At 41.4% G+C, this 20,575-nt stretch overlaps 1 protein-coding gene across 3 annotated transcripts in view; it reads right to left on the bottom strand.

Moving 5' to 3' along the window:
* The window catches only part of tanc1a (tetratricopeptide repeat, ankyrin repeat and coiled-coil containing 1a), a 148,960-nt gene that overhangs the window by 106,381 nt on the left and 22,004 nt on the right, over positions 1-20,575 (bottom strand). For all 3 annotated transcript variants that reach the window (XM_037536563.1, XM_037536565.1, XM_037536564.1), the window contains exon 2: positions 3,985-4,090. In XM_037536563.1, the coding sequence (XP_037392460.1) occupies positions 3,985-4,048 (64 nt within the window). In that variant the 5' untranslated portion in view covers positions 4,049-4,090. The remainder of the gene's footprint in view (positions 1-3,984; positions 4,091-20,575) is intronic.

Genomic DNA, 20,575 nt, shown 5'->3' with positions numbered 1-20,575 from the left:
GTGATGCTATGGTGAAATAACAGCACGGTTAGAACGCCTCTCAACCAATCAGCCTGCATGGCTGGAACTAACTGTTGTATAAAGGTAAATAGAGCATGAACATTATCACTCATGTCACTAACGTTATCACGCTGTCTTGCTGCTAACAGTACTCACTTTCAAGAAGTCATTAGTGTTTTGCCCCGGAGAGCATAGATGAGGTCATTTTCAGGACCTTACACTGTCAAGATAAGTCAAACACAGCATTCCTTCCAACCTACACTAATGCGTCTGATCCAACCATTCAAGGACTTCTGAAGAAGATAATCAGCTGAAGCGTGTGGCAGATTGTTGCTGGAACTAGGATCTCCAGGACCAGGTTTGGTGACCACCAGATTGTTACTTAGACTAACATTTAACCCAGCTTTTGTCATTCCTGAAGCAGCTTTGAAGCAAACCCTTCAGACTCATAAAAACAGTCACAAAAGCAGAACATTAGAAAACGCTGGACTGTAATAACATATCTACCAGCTGTTTGGGCCTTCAGTAAACATGTTATGTATTTGTTATGCCAGTTTCTGTGTAAGTATTTATACATATGACTTCCACTCCATCCGTTGTTTGAACGCTTATTTTCTTAACAGGTTTCTTTCAGGGGTGTAAATTTCTGATGAAGCCATTCATTGAAAGTTAGAACTGAAGAGACAATGGAGCGTGTAAAACATTAGCGTGCCTTCTGGTGCAGCACTCAGCAACACGACAGACAGCATCCTCTCTAGCAGTTCAACATAAGGTGTGTTGAATAGTTCATGAGCAATATGGCTCACCAGAGGGCACGTGGAACAGCGTGTGCTGTAGTCTCTAAACGAACGAGGCTTTTCTCTCAGCGTCAGACCCAGAGGGAGTTCGCTGGTGTTTGTAAGACACATTTACACTTCAAATAAAGACCTACGCAACAATCAAAATCATTTAGGATCAAAATTGAGAGAGAACAAACACTAGAGCCTCACATTATCTTTAGAAAGCCAGCTTAAAGCAGAATCTGAAATGGAAACTTTTTCGTATGTGGGTTAGGTGCTGTTTGTTTGCTCCCAAACTTGACTTGACACACTTAAAGTGAGTGAGCGGGTGAAGTACAGCGAGGATGAATGAGGTTAATTGGAGCTCTTCCATCGAGGGAGTCTGTGGGGAGCGGAATCAGGGCCAGCTGTGCAGCTACAGTCAGACGGAAGGATCCTGCCTCAGATGTGGCGCTGAATGTGAATACAGCGGGGTAGCTGCTGTCATGGAAACATGACGTTGTCCGAAATCGAGTGAGGTCACCGTGCAGGGCCTCACCAGGCACTGCCACAGTTTCCACGACAGACTTCTACAGGAGTGGGTCTGCATCTGGAGCAGAGTTATTACCAGCTGTGGACAGTAACCAAATGCATGTCTTACACTACTTTTTTTAAAGCATTTGTACTTTATTAACTTTAGTACTGCATTTGTAACTCTCTGCAGACCAATGCTCTATTTCACTGTTATGTAAATCCAGGTCGTCCCAATTTCGACATTTCATAAATGTTTATGTACCTGCATCCTACGTTGCTACACTTACTTCACTGTGAACGAAACCTGAGCTGTGTCCGAAACTGCGCACGACTTCGGAGTGTCGCTCTTTTGCAGTGGTGTCTGAAGACAAAGTGTAGAAAATCCAGCACGCTCAAACAATCCCACAATGTACCCCTAACATGCAGGAGACCTATAATGCACTGCAGTAATTGGTTTGAAGATTCAGAAGCAGATTCCCTCAGTAGGATTACCAAGCCCAGCTGCAATGGTTACGACTCCACAGGCGCCATTTGAGATCTTACAGATGTAAATAGGCTCTTTTCACGTGAGCAGTCGAACTCAGCAGTGACACTGACACACTGTCTGAAATCCTTTACTATATCACAGATTCTGTTCCTTATAATAGTGTTCTAGATAGTGCTCCAGACTTTCAAATGCTCCGTATAGTGATTAGCGACCGTTTCAGACATGGCATTTGTATCTCCAAAATTTTTCAGGGTGAGGAAGTTATTGTAAGCTTACATTATTAATTTTATGTAAGCTAAAGCTACACTAAGTAAGTTTTGAGGCTTTGAAGACCTCTTTGGTGCAAATGTGTAATTCCATGCAAGGTGTGAAGACCATTTTGCAATGTTAGCTGTGCTATGAACCCCTTCATGCAGCAGATTAATTATCTGTATTCAGTTTTCAGAGAGAAATATAAGTGAATTATCTACCATTGTCGCCAAATCTTGATTTTGCATTTGAAACCTAAACACTGAGACAAACCTTTTATTAAACCTGTGTGTGTGACGTTAATACATAAAAATGGAAATCTGACTCCACCTCTGACTTTTAAATGATCATTTCAGGCTTTAAAGTGCGACTCACAGCAGCGACTCAGTAATGCTATTTCTTTCAGTTTGAACTAAAAGCATCTTACATAGTGCAGCTTTTAGAGATTTAAGACTAACTCTGAATCATTACTATTGGTCTATTCATCATAAAGTGTTCACACAATATAAAAGGCAGCTGGTGTTTTAAAATTAGCAGTGGGCAATATGACAAGATTCTATCATTGTAGTGATAAATCACATCACAATATGCTTTTCTGAGCATATGGAGGATTATCATCAGTACTTAAAGAACTAACTAACTGACTAATTACATGTTTTAATGCAAAGCATAATTGCTGGTAAGTGTGGCTCAGATACAGCAGTGCTGCTGGAGTTTTTAAACACCTGCTCTGTGAGGGTCCATGGGGGTCCTGACCACTGAAGAACAGGGTAAAAGGGGGCTAATAAAGTATCAGAGAAACAGATGGACTACAGTCTGTAACTGTGGAACTACAGAGTGCAGCTATACAGTAAGTGGAGCTGATAAAGTGGACAATGAATTGAAAACCATTTGTCACTGTGTTTGCACACTGTGAAATCAGACCTCTTCATTTAACCCAGTCGTGCAGTGAAACACCCACAAACATGCACTCTAGTGAACACACACACTAGGGGGCAGTGAGCACACTTGCCCGGAGCGGTGGGCAGCCCTATCCATGGCGCACAGGGAGCAATTGGGGTTTAGGTGCCTTGCTCAAGGGCACTTCAGTCACATACTGTCAACTCTGGGGATCAAACCAGCGACCTTCCGGTCACAGGGCTGGTTCCCTTACCTCCAGCCCACAACTGCCCCCATGAGCGTTAAAAACAAGGAGGTGGTAATAACGTCATGCGTGATTGGTGTATATCATGTGTAGTGAAAAAGTCTTGAAGTATCCCAATATATTATTTTTTGTTTATTATTTATGTCCCACTCCTATTTCAAATGTTGCAAAAGTCCGATTACAGTTGAAAAAGGTTGAGCCACTATTCGAGGCTTCTGACAGGTGACTGATAAACGGTCCAACAGCAGGCTAGAATAAGTACAGACTGAGAGCATGTGTGTCTGTGTGCGGGTATTTACAATGTTTGTACAGTCTAGATATCGTTTTTCACTCAGTACAGGTAGAAACCTTTACACAAGGCAAGTCGTGGCCCGAGCAAACCCTCCGCAACTCAGATTAGAGACACCCAAACCCAGAAACATTTCCCCAAGGAAATCAGGTCCTGCCTCCAGAACCTCTCAGCCACATGTTGGAGTAATACGCCAGTTACACAACTTCACATTTACGCTGCACTGATGTGAATGGCCACATTTACAGGGATTACACCGGCCCACCTGAGGCTATTCAGAACGTACAAAGACTCGAGTTAGAGCGCAGCATGGTCTGAAACCTAAACAGGAACACACATGCCTATACACGCCATCAGGGGATTGTGCTTCTCAAAACCTTCTCAGCACACCAATTATAGTTATATGGTAGTGTTAAAAAAACATGCCCTAAATAATAAAGAGTATTTTTTCTTTGGAAACCAAGACTAGCCCAGTTTTGGTTGTCCCTGGATCTGGATGTTACATGAACTCATCTTTCCTTACCTGCATCCTTTTTCCTTCCTCTCCCTCCTCTCTCTTGACCGTTCTTCTGTGCTGCCTTAAACATGATGAGCTCCTTTCTGGCTCTCCTTTCGTCTTCACTCTACACCTGTGAAAAGATACACGTTAACTACAATGAAGGCAGAAAAGCATGATAAACACTGTCCGTAGAATTCAGACCAAAACACGCCCTTTGTTTCAGCGATCCTGAGGTTTGTTTAAGTGTTGATGGCAGTTTCCTGCTGTATTTCCACGTTTCCTGATGACTTACTCTGGTTTTCTCGCCTTTAGGAAGCACTTTTGTCCACAAGGTGCGGCGGGACTTTTCTCACATTCCTAAGCAAATCTAGTCATCTTCTTCACAATAAGTCAACATGGAGAACACTGCACTCATTTCATGTTGTGTGGGTGTCTGTCTCTGAAACCGTGGAGTAAAAAAAGTCAATAAGATTCTCAACATTCCACATCTAATTAAAGCCCTTTGGCCTGAGACTGGGCTGCCAAGCAAATAGAAACAACACCCAAATGTCCCAGGAGTAGCCTTCCTAACACAGCCACTGCAAAGAAGCAATACAAAATTAAGAGATAACATAAATAGGCTGTTTTAACCCTCGTGTGTATGTTACTCAGTGGTCTGGTGGACCCACCACATAAAGGTTTTATTAAATCAATAACAGTTTATATAAAATACCAGATGTTTAAAATATCACAAGTGGCGAGTGTAGGGTTCTCCTTTAGCAGCTGTAGCCAATCAGCAGCCTGTCCATGTTGTCCAGCCTCACACACACACACACACACACACACACACACACAGACGGCAGGCCATGTAGGAGGAGAACAGAGTGAAGGACACAGCACCTCAGCCCTCTCACACCCCGCGGGAGTGAAGATATGTGTAATATAAATGTGTAGGGCAGGGGTATTTAATTAAAATTCAGTAAAGTCCAGTTAGTGATAATTCTCTCATGCAAAGGTCCGGAACATCATAATGTCTACCTTGTATTATGATTCAGGTGCCATGTAGTGTTCACTGAAGTAGCCTAGTAGTTATATCAACACCTTATACAGTCAAAACCATGTCAAATCAAACGTAGTACAATTCAGTCATATTTCAGCAATTTTATTGTCAATTTTCTCTTTTTCAAGAACATCATGTGAAACAACTTCCCTCTGACTCTGACGCTGTGTGCGCATCACTCACTCGAGTCTAAGTGCTCATCGTAATGCACAGATCTGACTGGCTGAGTAGCATCACGTGATATTTACAATGCATGCGTCTGGTCTGTGAGTCTCCCAGGCCGCTAAAGCTACCGTAAAGGATAAAAAGCTATGCTGATTAAAATAGGACCACCCAGTCGAAATGAAATAATTCTCTACAGTTTATCGGTTGTAGGTCCAGGTCTGCATAGAACAGCGTCTGGGTCTGGACTCGGACCGCGGTCCGCCTATTAGAGACCTCTAGGGGGTGAACAGAGTGAAGGCACTGAAGGCAAGTTCTTCACAGAAAATCTGAGATTGCAATAATAATAAATCATATCATTTTTTCTTTTGATAAACATTGAAAATGGGTCCCACAGACCCCAACACCACACAAGGGTTAAGCGAAATTAGAATGACATCACAATAGTGGGGCTCCTGAGTGGTGCAGCTGTGTAAGTGTTGGCTCTAAGAGATTGCATGTTCAGTCCCTTTTGATGCTACAGCCTGCCTGGGAATCCAGGAGAGCATAATTATATGGGCGGGTAGGACGGTCCTCCCTCTCCCACTACCACTTAGCGTGGGCTTCTGTTAGCTGATGTAACAGAACTGTCATTAAGCATTCTCCTCCAAATGTTTTGAGCGGCCCAATGATGCTGAGTTAATGTCTAGCAACCAAATGTCTAGCATTACTAGGTCGTTCAGTCTTAAAGAAGTTTCGCAGTCATTCTAGGGGTCTGTCAGTTAACGGGTGGTGGGACAAGTTTAAACTCTTTATATTAGTTATATCAAGAAACTGAAATAGGTTTCATGACATAATAGCTGTGAATGAACCTTTTAGGTATAAATGAAAGAGAATATTGCTACTACTGAGGAAATGTAAACTCATGAAGCCTCTTAAAACCTCTTCAAAGTTATACTGTAGGTACAGTGGCTTTGGCTTTTTGCTACTAGAGAACATCATATGTCAAAAATCAGAAATGCAGACCTGAGCATCTTAATATAGAATTCGACCCAAAAGTAAATCACTACATAATTGGATTTATAACGACATAATTACATTTTGTACAGTACAGCAGAACTAAAGTCATTCAGTGTAAATATCCATGTACAGTACCCGACATATGACCGTCCATTCATTGTAAATGTCCATGATGTGTGAGTGTCTACATTGCCTACAACAGCTCTCAACACTGAGGTAGTCTTCCAGACAATCAGAGGAAATACCAACACGTCTACTAAGCTGCCACTTGGGCCTAAAATAGCAGGATGGATGTGCCCTGCCTGGCTGTCCAGTTTATTGTCCAGTACAGGCTGATTATTCTCTTCCACTGTTCTTAAAGTAAGCGGGTTAAACCACAAAGAGCTTTTGCCTTTTACCAGCCAGGTCATTCTCATGACACAGCCTCAAACAAATTAAAAAATGAAAAATGTATCTCTTTAATTCAATTTACTTGTACACTGTAAGGCCGTAAACACTGTTAAATACTATATTTTTCAAAGTATATTTGTTAAAAAAACTAAAAAGTCGAACAACAGTATACAGACAGTGAAAAGAAAAGCTACAAAAAAAACAGATTTATCTGGAAATCTCAGGCCTTGTTCATATTGCCAGCCCAAATCCGATTTCTGGCATATCCATTTTGTACCCAGATAGATTTTTGATAATCTGGACAACCAAAAAAACAAGATAATTTCACATTTTGAGGTGGTTTGGAAAGCAATTCCAATTGGACTGTTACAGTCTCAGTCTGGATGCTCTGGCCACTCAAATCAGATTTTGCGTCACTCGAAACACGACAAACAATGATGATGTCAAACCCAGAGTAACGGAAGTGCTGAGATTAAAGGAGACGACCAAAGATTCATGCATGTCGCTGGTGTCAGAATAAAACCTTCTCAAAAATGGGAACTTTACAAGAGAAGGAAAAAACGGCTTTACTTTTAATGTAAGTCAATGGAACCAGACATATTTCCAAGACATTTTGAGTCATTTATTTTGGTCCATTCTTCATGAAATTTACACCCAATGTAAAGGGCAACAGACATTTTCAGATTATGTCAAAAACTGAAAAATGACAAAAATGGAGATAAAAGGTTTTCTTCCAACAACAGCGATATGCAAGAGAATGTTTACGAGTTTGGAGGTCGAGATGCTGCACCTCCTGCATCTGCTTTGGAAATCTGCATCACCACTGTAGCTACATAGTTACTGGCGCCTACGTCGTTACCATGGCAACCCATGCAGATTAGGCTGGCGATGTCTGCATACTCAAATCCGACTGGATCACTGTGTTGCGGTAATGTGAATTCGGTTAGTTAAACTGATGTTACAAAAATCACTGGAATTTTTTTTCTAGTTGGGTCCCTTTATATCATGTTTATAACAATAACACAGTCAAGAAGCTAAAGGCACTCATAAATATGCTTGTTATACAGGGACTCCAGCTATCCAACCTAAGAGTTCGGTCTGAAAGAATCTCGTTTCCTTCGCCTGACAGACAGAACTCTGCTACTGCGCAGACAGTACAGAAGTACAGACCGGTAGGGATCTCCAATAAGAGCGCACGGTTTATAGAGCTCAGCTGAAAAAGCAGGAGAGACAAGGAAACACCCTGAATATAGGTTCATAGGAAAATAAGTCTAGAATTATTAAAATAGCATGGTGCAGACCTATGGTTTGGGGTTTAAGACACTCATAATGAACGCTTTCATTGGGACGAAGGCCCCTAGCCTCTGCAGATTCCCTTATAGCACGGCCACAGAACTGCAGGGTGTAAACCAGCAAAGAACTGAGAGAAAAACCCTGCATAGGGCACAGGGGAAAACAACGCTCAAACTGATTTCGGAATTACCTTCGTTACAGCATCAGTGAACCGGATTGAGGCTGACATGCAAGACAATTTGTAAGGATAGCTACGGCCACAAGCTGTAAACAGCCAAAACAGCCGAGAAACATGTTAACAGCCTCCATGTGTGCTAAAGGGTTATAGAGAGCTACAAAGAGGGCCTTACACTGCTGGAGTCACCACAGTCAGACTTTTCTTCGAGTGCTGTGATGAGTTTCTGAGATAAACTCTCTGGGATTGATTAGTTGCTGCTGGGCCGAACAGCAAAACTAATCCACACCAGCCTCCTTGTAAAACGGAGCATGATCTGCAGAATCAGCTGGCTGGGTCTGATACTAATTGCTTGGATTTGAAAGAGACCACATCCTGCCGCTCGGAGACGTGGGCTTGAAAGCCATCTTGAAAGAGATTTCACAGACAGCGTGCCTAGCCATGGCCAGCCATGCCATTTTCCCATCAGCCACTACTTCCTGGAGCCATAAGCACATGTGTTCGGCAGGAAGTGGGGTCATGCAGGAAGGATCAAGAATCAAGTCAGCTACTCAGGGCCCTACCCCCATCTCTCCCTCTCTCCCTCTCTCTCCCTCTCTCTCTCTCTCTCTCTCTCTCTCTCTCTCTCTCTCTCTCTCTCTCTCTCTCTGTCTCTCCCTCTCTCAATCCCTCTCTCTCTCTCTCTCTCCCTCTCTCTCTCTCTCTCCCTCTCCCTCTCTCTCTCTCTCCCTCTCTCTCTCCCTCTCCCTCCCTCTCTCTCTCTCTCTCTCTCTCTCTCTCCCTCTCTCTCTCCCTCTCTCTTTCCCTCTCTCTCTCTCTCTCTCTCTCTCCCCCTCTCTCTCTCTCTCTCTCTCTCTCTCTCTCTCCCTCTCTCTTTCCCTCTCCCTTTCCCTCTCTCTCTCTCTCCCTCTCCCTTTCCCTCTCTCCCTCTCTCTCTCTCTCTTGCACAGCTTTTGATATTTGCACATCTATAATTCCCCAAGACAACGAACCACTCAGTGTTACAATGACTGCTAAAATCCAACGACTGCTAAAGCACGAGCATGGAGTCATCCCTACGATCCCGAGGCCCTTCTTTTCACGTTGAAATTTCTAGACAGCTGATCTGTGTTTTCAGGGTTCTATGTTTACCCAGGCCCATTGCTCTCTCTTTGTACTTTTGGAGACAGCCCTGTATTTTAAACAGCACTGTCACTTTAAACCGCACTGAGACACTTTATCTAGACACTTTATCTACTGCTCTAAGTCAATATCATGCTGCTATAGCAAACTTGCACTCTGGACTTCATATTGCTGCTAACTGCCTACTCTCCTACTCTCCCTCTCTTGTGTACTTTCTATTTATTTATCTATTTTAATAACAGCTCTTGGGTGTAAACTGGACCATGAGATCTTAATTTCGTTCCACCTCATGTACCATGTGATGCGAATGACAATAAAATCTCCTTGAATCCTTGAATGCTTGAATTTCCAGAGGTGAACCTTTATTGAACTTTTCATGGGCAATAGCTCTGTCTTCCCATATTTTCCATCATATTTCCTCAGCACAAATATATAGTATATTTACAAAACATGCATATTCTGATGTCACATTTTGCAAAAAAAAAAAAAAAAAAAAAAAAAAAAAAAAAAAAAAAATATATATATATATATATATATATATATATATATATATATAATACTTATATAAAAGTATTATACATGCTGCTTCCAAATACACACTCTGATTGAACCTTTGAGTGAACAATAATGAGAATATTTTCAGCGATATGAAGCATTTACATGTTTTTAGTCATAGTTTTATTTGAATGTCACAATATTAACACTAGTAAAGTTGGCAATTGTGCTAACAGTGGGATCTTTTAAAACATGCTCCATACCCTCCATTTCAGCACTGTTTTTAACTTGACCTCATCAGCTTGCCCTTGCCCTTGATACCATCTTAGGCTTGTTACTTTAACCCCTAACATCAGGGGTGCACAACTCTGGTCCTGGAGGGCCAGCATCCAGCAAAATCTGGTGATTCAGCTGCTCAAACACCTGATTCAACTCATCTGTAAATTGCCAAGTTTAGTCTAACTGTGCTAGACACTGGCCCTCTTACTTAGCTGGCTGGCGGGCCCAAGGTTTTATTACACAGTTCTATAACCTATGAGTAAACTGACCAACCGTTTCTATTCACAGGCCATCAGGCTGGTGAACACCTCACTTACTACCTCTTCCCCCTCCCATTCTGAACTGGTTCAACCTTACACTCAATAACTGCACCTTACCTACACTATACTGCTGCTGTTAGAACCATACTGTTTACATCTGTTACTGCACAGAACAATACTGTTTACTGTTTACATCTATTACTGCACAGAACACTGTTTACTGTTTACATCTGTTACTGCACAGAACACTGTTTACTGTTTACATCTATTACTGCACAGAACAATATTGTTTACTGTTTACATCTATTACTGCACAGAACAATACTGTTTACTGTTTACATCTATTACTGCCCTCTCCATGGATCACCACCTTATCGTGGTGGAGAGGTTTGTGTGCTTGAAGGACCCTAGGAGCTATGTTGTCTGGAGCAAAAGCTCCTGGTAGGGTCTCCCATGGCAAACTGGTCCTAGGTGACAGGCCAGACAAAGTGTGATCCATAACCACCCCTATGAGGACAACAAAGCAGGACTCGTGTACCCTGCCCGGATCAGGGTTACCGGGGCCCCACCCTGGAGCCAGGCCTGGGGGAGGGGCTCGCCAGCGAGCGTCTGGTGGCCGGGCATTCACTCATGGTGCCCGGCCGGGCCCAGCCCGAAGGAGCTACATGAGTCCCCCCTCCCATCGACCCACCACCGATGGGAGGGGCAGTAGTAGGGGTGCGGTGCATTGTGGATCGGGCAGTGTCCGAAGGCGTGGGCCTTGGCGTTCTGATCCTCGGTTGCTGAAACTGGCTTTTGGAACTTGGAACGTTACCTCACTGGCGGGGAAGGAGCCTGAGTTGGTGCGCGAGGTCGAGAGATACCGGCTAGATATAGTCGGGCTCACCTCAACACACAGCTTGGGCTCTGGGTCCAATCTCCTAGAGAGGGGCTGGACTTTTTTCTTTTCTGGAGTTGCCCATGGTGAGAGGCGGCGGGCAGGTGTGGGCTTTATCATAGCCCCTCGACTCGGCGCCTGTATGTTGGGGTTTTCCCCGGTGGACGAGAGGGTAGCTTCCCTACGCCTTCGGGTTGGGGAACGGGTCCTGACTGTTGTCTGCGCTTATGCACCGAACAGCAGTTCAGAATACCCAGCCTTCATAGAGTCCTTGGAAGGGGTGCTTGAAAGTGCTCCTCCTGGAGACTCGATTGTCCTACTGGGGGACTTCAACGCTCACGTGGGCAATGACAGTAAGACCTGGAGGGGTGTGATTGGGAGGAATGGCCTCTCTGATCTGAACCCGAGTGGTGTTCAGTTTTTGGACTTCTGTGCAAACCACAGTTTGTCCATAACGAACACCATGTTTGAACACAAGGATGTCCATAAGTGCACATGGCACCAGGACACCCTAGGCCGCAGTTCAATGATTGACTTTGTAGTCGTGTCAGCGGACTTGCGGCCATGTGTACTGGACACTCGGGTAAAGAGAGGAGCTGAGCTGTCAACTGATCACCACCTGGTGGTGAGTTGGATCAGGTGGTGGGGGAAGATGCCAGTCAGACCAGGCAAACCCAAACGTATAGTGAGGGTTTGCTGGGAACGTCTGGCAGAAGAACCTGTCAGATTGATCTTCAACTCACACCTCCGTCAGAACTTTGACCAGATATCGGGGGAGGTGGGGGACATTGACTCAGAATGGGCCATGTTCCGCTCCTCCATTGTTGAAGCGGCTGACTGTAGCTGTGGTCGCAAGGTAGTTGGTGCCTGTCGGGGCGGTAATCCTCGAACCCGGTGGTGGACACCCCAGGTGAGAGATGCCGTCAAGCTGAAGAAGGAGTCCTACCGGACATGGTTGGCCTGTAGGACACCAGAGGCAGCTGACAGGTATCGACAGGCCAAGCGATCTGCGGCTTCAGTCGTTGCCAAGGCAAAAACCCGGGTGTGGGAAGAGTTCGGTGAGGCCTTGGAAAGTGACTTTAAGTCGGCTCCGAAAAGATTCTGGCAAACCGTCAGGCGACTCAGAAGGGGAAAGCAGTGTGCCACTAGCACTGTATATAGTGGAGATGGTGTGCTGCTGACTTCGACTGAAGACGTCATTGGGCGGTGGAAGGAATACTTTGAGGACCTTCTCAATCCCACCGACACGTTCTCCAGTGAGGAGGCAGAGTCTGGGGACACAGGAATAGGCTTGTCCATTACTGAGGCCGAAGTCGCTAAGGTAGTTAAAAAGCTCCTTGGCGGCAGGGCTGCAGGGGTGGATGAGATCCGTCCCGAGTTCCTCAAGGCTCTGGATGTTGTGGGGCTGTCTTGGCTGACACGCCTTTTCAACATTGCGTGGACATCGGGGGTGGTGCCACTTGATTGGCAGACTGGGGTGGTGGTGCCTCTTTTTAAAAAGGGGGACCGGAGGGTGTGTTCCAACTACAGGGGAATCACACTCCTCAGCCTCCCTGGTAAGGTCTATGCAAGGGTACTGGAGAAGAGAGTCCGGCTTATAGTCGAACCTCGGATCCAGGAGGAGCAGTGCGGGTTCCGCCCTGGTCGTGGAACACTGGACCAACTCTTTACCCTCTCCAGGATTCTCGAGGGTTCATGGGAGTTTGCCCAACCAGTCCACATGTGCTTTGTGGATTTGGAGAAGGCATTCGACTGTGTTCCCCGGGGTATTCTGTGGGAGGTGCTTCGGGAGTACGGGGTACATGGCTCTTTGCTACGAGCCATTCAGGCCCTGTACAAACAAAGCAGGAGCTTGGTTCGCATGGCCGGCAGTAAGTCAGACTTTTTCCCAGTGAGAGTTGGACTCCGTCAGGGCTGCCCTTTGTCACCGATTCTATTCATAATTTTTATGGATAGAATTTCTAGGCGCAGTCAGGGGATGGAGGGTGTCCGGTTTGGTGACCTCAGGGTCACATCGCTGCTGTTCGCAGATGATGTGGTCCTATTGGGGACATCAGGCCGTGAACTTCAGCTTTCACTGGATCGGTTTGCAGCCGAGTGTGAAGCGGCCGGGATGAGGATCAGTACCTCCAAATCCGAGGCCATGGTTCTCACGCGGGAAAGGGTGGAGAGCCCTCTCTGGGTCGGGGATGAGCTCTTGCCTCAAGTGGAGGAGTTTAAGTATCTCGGGGTCTTGTTCACGAGTGATGGTACAAGGGAGCGGGAGATTGACAGGCGGATTGGTGCTGGGTCAGCAGTGATGCGGGCTCTTTACCGGTCTGTTGTGGTAAAGAAAGAGCTGAGCCATAAGGCAAGGCTCTCGATTTACTGGTCGATCTATGTTCCCACCCTCACCTATGGTCATGAGCTTTGGGTAATGACCGAAAGAACGAGATCGCGAATACAAGCGGCTGAAATGAGTTTCCTCCGCAGGGTGGCTGGACTCTCCCTTAGAGATAGGGTGAGAAGTTCGGTCATCCGAGAGGGACTCGGAGTAGAGCCGCTGCTTCTTCACGTCGAGAGGAGCCAGTTGAGGTGGTTCGGGCATCTTGTTAGGATGCCTCCTGGACGCCTCCCTTGGGAGGTGTCACAGGCAAGTCCACCGGGGAGGAGACCCCGGGGAAGACCCAGGACACGCTGGCGTGACTATATCGCCCAGCTGGCCTGGGAGCGCCTCGGAATCCCTCCCAGGGAGCTAGTGGAAGTGGCTGGGGATAGGGAGGTCTGGGCTTCATTGCTCAGGATGCTGCCCCCGCGACCCGAACCCCGGAGAAGCGGAAGATGATGGATGGATGGATGGATGGATGGATGGATCTATTACTGCACAGAACAATACTGTTTACTGTTTACATCTATTACTGCACAGAACAATACTGTTTACTGTTTACATCTATTACTGCACAGAACAATACTGTTTACTGTTTACATCTATTACTGCACAGAACAATACTGTTTACTGTTTACATCTATTACTGCACAGAACACTGTTTACTGTTTACATCTGTTACTGCACAGAACACTACTGTTTATTGTTTACATCTATTACTGCACAGAACACTACTGTTTACTGTTTACATCTATTACTGCACAGAACAATACTGTTTACTGTTTACATCTATTACTGCACAGAACAATACTGTTTACTGTTTACATCTATTACTGCACAGAACAATACTGTTTACTGTTTTACATCTATTACTGCACAGAACACTACTGTTTACTGTTTACATCTATTACTGCACAGAACACTACTGTTTACTGTTTACATCTATTACTGCACAGAACAATACTGTTTACTGTTTACATCTATTACTGCACAGAACAATACTGTTTACTGTTTACATCTATTACTGCACAGAACACTATTGTTTACTGTTTACATCTATTACTGCACAGAACACTACTGTTTACTGTTTACATCTATTACTGCACAGAACAATACTGTTTACTGTTTACATCTATTACTGCACAGAACACTACTGTTTACTGTTTACATCTATTACTGCACAGAACACTACTGTTTACTGTTTACATCTATTACTGCACAGAACAATACTGTTTACTGTTTACATCTATTACTGCACAGAACAATACTGTTTACTGTTTACATCTGTTACTGCACAGAACACTGTTTACATCTATTACTGCACAGAACAATACTGTTTACTGTTTACATCTATTACTGCACAGAACAATACTGTTTACTGTTTACATCTATTACTGCACAGAACAATACTGTTTACTGTTTACATCTATTACTCCACAGAACAATACTGTTTACTGTTTACATCTGTTACTGCACAGAACAATACTGTTTACTGTTTACATCTATTACTGCACAGAACAATACTGTTTACTGTTTACATCTATTACTGCACAGAACACTACTGTTTACTGTTTACATCTATTACTGCACAGAACAATACTGTTTACTGTTTACATCTGTTACTGCACAGAACAATACTGTTTACTGTTTACATCTATTACCTGCACAGAACAATACTGTTTACTGTTTACATCTATTACTGCACAGAACAATACTGTTTACTGTTTACATCTATTACTGCACAGAACAATACTGTTTACTGTTTACATCTGTTACTGCACAGAACAATACTGTTTACTGTTTACATCTATTACTGCACAGAACACTACTGTTTACTGTTTACATCTATTACTGCACAGAACAATACTGTTTACTGTTTACATCTATTACTGCACAGAACAATACTGTTTACTGTTTACATCTATTACTGCACAGAACAATACTGTTTACTGTTTACATCTATTACTGCACAGAACAATACTGTTTACTGTTTACATCTGTTACTGCACAGAACAATACTGTTTACTGTTTACATCTGTTACTGCACAGAACACTACTGTTTACTGTTTACATCTATTACTGCACAGAACACTACTGTTTACTGTTTACATCTATTACCTGCACAGAACAATACTGTTTACTGTTTACATCTGTTACTGCACAGAACAATACTGTTTACTGTTTACATCTATTACTGCACAGAACAATACTGTTTACTGTTTACATCTATTAGTGCACAGAACAATACTGTTTACTGTTTACATCTATTACTGCACAGAACAATACTGTTTACTGTTTACATCTGTTACTGCACAGAACAATACTGTTTACTGTTTACATCTATTACTGCACAGAACAATACTGTTTACTGTTTACATCTATTACCTGCACAGAACAACACTGTTTACTGTTTACATCTATTACTGCACAGAACACTACTGTTTACTGTTTACATCTATTACTGCACAGAACAATACTGTTTACTGTTTACATCTATTACCTGCACAGAACAATACTGTTTACTGTTTACATCTATTACTGCACAGAACAATACTGTTTACTGTTTACATCTGTTACTGCACAGAACAATACTGTTTACTGTTTACATCTATTACCTGCACAGAACAACACTGTTTACTGTTTACATCTATTACTGCACAGAACAATACTGTTTACTGTTTACATCTGTTACTGCACAGAACACTACTGTTTACTGTTTACATCTGTTACTGCACAGAACAATACTGTTTACTGTTTACATCTATTACCTGCACAGAACAATACTGTTTACTGTTTACATCTGTTACTGCACAGAACAATACTGTTTACTGTTTACATCTGTTACTGCACAGAACAATACTGTTTACTGTTTACATCTATTACTGCACAGAACACTACTGTTTACTGTTTACATCTATTACTGCACAGAACAATACTGTTTACTGTTTACATCTATTACTGCACAGAACAATACTGTTTACTGTTTACATCTATTACTGCACAGAACAATACTGTTTACTGTTTACATCTGTTACTGCACAGAACACTGTTTACATCTATTACTGCACAGAACAATACTGTTTACTGTTTACATCTGTTACTGCACAGAACAATACTGTTTACTGTTTACATCTATTACTGCACAGAACAATACTGTTTACTGTTTACATCCATTACTGCACAGAACAATACTGTTTACTGTTTACATCTGTTACTGCACAGAACAATACTGTTTACTGTTTACATCTATTACTGCACAGAACAATACTGTTTACTGTTTACATCTATTACCTGCACAGAACAATACTGTTTACTGTTTACATCTGTTACTGCACAGAACAATACTGTTTACTGTTTACATCTATTACTGCACAGAACAATACTGTTTACTGTTTACATCTATTACCTGCACAGAACAATACTGTTTACTGTTTACATCTGTTACTGCACAGAACAATACTGTTTACTGTTTACATCTGTTACTGCACAGAACAATACTGTTTACTGTTTACATCTATTACTGCACAGAACAATACTGTTTACTGTTTACATCTATTACTGCACAGAACACTACTGTTTACTGTTTACATCTGTTACTGCACAGAACACTGTTTACTGTTTACATCTATTACTGCACAGAACAATACTGTTTACTGTTTACATCTATTACCTGCACAGAACAACACTGTTTACTGTTTACATCTATTACTGCACAGAACACTACTGTTTACTGTTTACATCTATTACTGCACAGAACAATACTGTTTACTGTTTACATCTATTACCTGCACAGAACAATACTGTTTACTGTTTACATCTATTACTGCACAGAACAATACTGTTTACTGTTTACATCTGTTACTGCACAGAACAATACTGTTTACTGTTTACATCTATTACCTGCACAGAACAATACTGTTTACTGTTTACATCTATTACTGCACAGAACAATACTGTTTACTGTTTACATCTATTACTGCACAGAACAATACTGTTTACTGTTTACATCTATTACTGCACAGAACAATACTGTTTACTGTTTACATCTGTTACTGCACAGAACAATACTGTTTACTGTTTACATCTATTACTGCACAGAACAATACTGTTTACTGTTTACATCTATTACCTGCACAGAACAATACTGTTTACTGTTTACATCTATTACTGCACAGAACAATACTGTTTACTGTTTACATCTATTACTGCACAGAACACTACTGTTTACTGTTTACATCTATTACTGCACAGAACAATACTGTTTACTGTTTACATCTGTTACTGCACAGAACAATATTGTTTACTGTTTACATCTATTACTGCACAGAACAATACTGTTTACTGTTTACATCTATTACTGCACAGAACAATACTGTTTACTGTTTACATCTATTACCTGCACAGAACAATACTGTTTACTGTTTACATCTATTACTGCACAGAACAATACTGTTTACTGTTTACATCTATTACTGCACAGAACAATACTATTTACTGTTTACATCTGTTACTGCACAGAACAATACTGTTTACTGTTTACATCTATTACTGCACAGAACACTACTGTTTACTGTTTACATCTATTACTGCACAGAACAATACTGTTTACTGTTTACATCTATTACTGCACAGAAAACTACTGTTTACTGTTTACATCTATTACTGCACAGAACAATACTGTTTACTGTTTACATCTATTACTGCACAGAACAATACTGTTTACTGTTTACATCTATTACTGCACAGAACACTACTGTTTACTGTTTACATCTATTACTGCACAGAACAATACTGTTTACTGTTTACATCTGTTACTGCACAGAACAATACTGTTTACTGTTTACATCTATTACCTGCACAGAACAATATTGTTTACTGTTTACATCTATTACTGCACAGAACAATACTGTTTACTGTTTACATCCATTACTGCACAGAACAATACTGTTTACTGTTTACATCTGTTACTGCACAGAACAATACTGTTTACTGTTTACATCTATTACTGCACAGAACAATACTGTTTACTGTTTACATCTATTACCTGCACAGAACAATACTGTTTACTGTTTACATCTGTTACTGCACAGAACACTACTGTTTACTGTTTACATCTATTACTGCACAGAACAATACTGTTTACTGTTTACATCTGTTACTGCACAGAACAATACTGTTTACTGTTTACATCTATTACTGCACAGAACAATACTGTTTACTGTTTACATCTATTACTGCACAGAACAATACTGTTTACTGTTTACATCTATTACTGCACAGAACAACACTGTTTACTGTTTACATCTATTACTGCACAGAACACTACTGTTTACTGTTTACATCTATTACTGCACAAAACAATACTGTTTACTGTTTACATCTATTACCTGCACAGAACAATACTGTTTACTGTTTACATCTATTACTGCACAGAACAATACTGTTTACTGTTTACATCTATTACTGCACAGAACAATACTGTTTACTGTTTACATCTATTACCTGCACAGAACACTACTGTTTACTGTTTACATCTATTACTGCACAGAACAATACTGTTTACTGTTTACATCTATTACTGCACAGAACAATACTGTTTACTGTTTACATCTGTTACTGCACAGAACAATACTGTTTACTGTTTACATCTGTTACTGCACAGAACAATACTGTTTACTGTTTACATCTATTACTGCACAGAACAATACTGTTTACTGTTTACATCTATTACTGCACAGAACAATACTGTTTACTGTTTACACCTATTACTGCACAGAACAATACTGTTTACTGTTTACATCTATTACTGCACAGAACAATACTGTTTACTGTTTACATCTGTTACTGCACAGAACACTACTGTTTACTGTTTACATCTATTACTGCACAGAACAATACTGTTTACTGTTTACACCTATTACTGCACAGAACACTACTGTTTACTGTTTACATCTATTACTGCACAGAACAATACTGTTTACTGTTTACATCTGTTACTGCACAGAACAATACTGTTTACTGTTTACATCTATTACTGCACAGAACAATACTGTTTACTGTTTTACATCTATTACTGCACAGAACAATACTGTTTACTGTTTACATCTATTACTGCACAGAACAATACTGTTTACATCTATTACTGCACAGAACAATACTGTTTACTGTTTACATCTATTACCTGCACAGAACACTACTGTTTACTGTTTACATCTATTACTGCACAGAACAATACTGTTTACTGTTTACATCTATTACCTGCACAGAACACTACTGTTTACTGTTTACATCTATTACTGCACAGAACAATACTGTTTACTGTTTACATCTATTACTGCACAGAACAATACTGTTTACTGTTTACATCTATTACTGCACAGAACAATACTGTTTACTGTTTACATCTATTACTGCACAGAACAATACTGTTTACTGTTTACATCTATTACTGCACAGAACAATACTGTTTACTGTTTACATCTATTACTGCACAGAACACTACTGTTTACTGTTTACATCTATTACTGCACAGAACACTACTGTTTACTGTTTACATCTATTACCTGCACAGAACAATACTGTTTACTGTTTACATCTATTACTGCACAGAACAATACTGTTTACTGTTTACATCTATTACCTGCACAGAACAATACTGTTTACTGTTTACATCTGTTACTGCACAGAACAATACTGTTTACTGTTTACATCTATTACCTGCACAGAACAACACTGTTTACTGTTTACATCTATTACTGCACAGAACAATACTGTTTACTGTTTACATCTATTACCTGCACAGAACAACACTGTTTACTGTTTACATCTGTTACTGCACAGAACAATACTGTTTACTGTTTACATCTATTACCTGCACAGAACAATACTGTTTACTGTTTACATCTGTTACTGCACAGAACAATACTGTTTACTGTTTACATCTGTTACTGCACAGAACAATACTGTTTACTGTTTACATCTGTTACTGCACAGAACAATACTGTTTACTGTTTACATCTATTACTGCACAGAACAATACTGTTTACTGTTTACATCTATTACTGCACAGAACAATACTGTTTACTGTTTACATCTATTACTGCACAGAACAATACTGTTTACTGTTTACATCTATTACTGCACAGAACACTACTGTATA

Source organism: Pygocentrus nattereri, chromosome 30 (assembly GCF_015220715.1).
Source record: "Pygocentrus nattereri isolate fPygNat1 chromosome 30, fPygNat1.pri, whole genome shotgun sequence".
NCBI lineage: Eukaryota > Metazoa > Chordata > Actinopteri > Characiformes > Serrasalmidae > Pygocentrus > Pygocentrus nattereri.
This window is presented reverse-complemented; position numbering and strand designations above follow the sequence as displayed.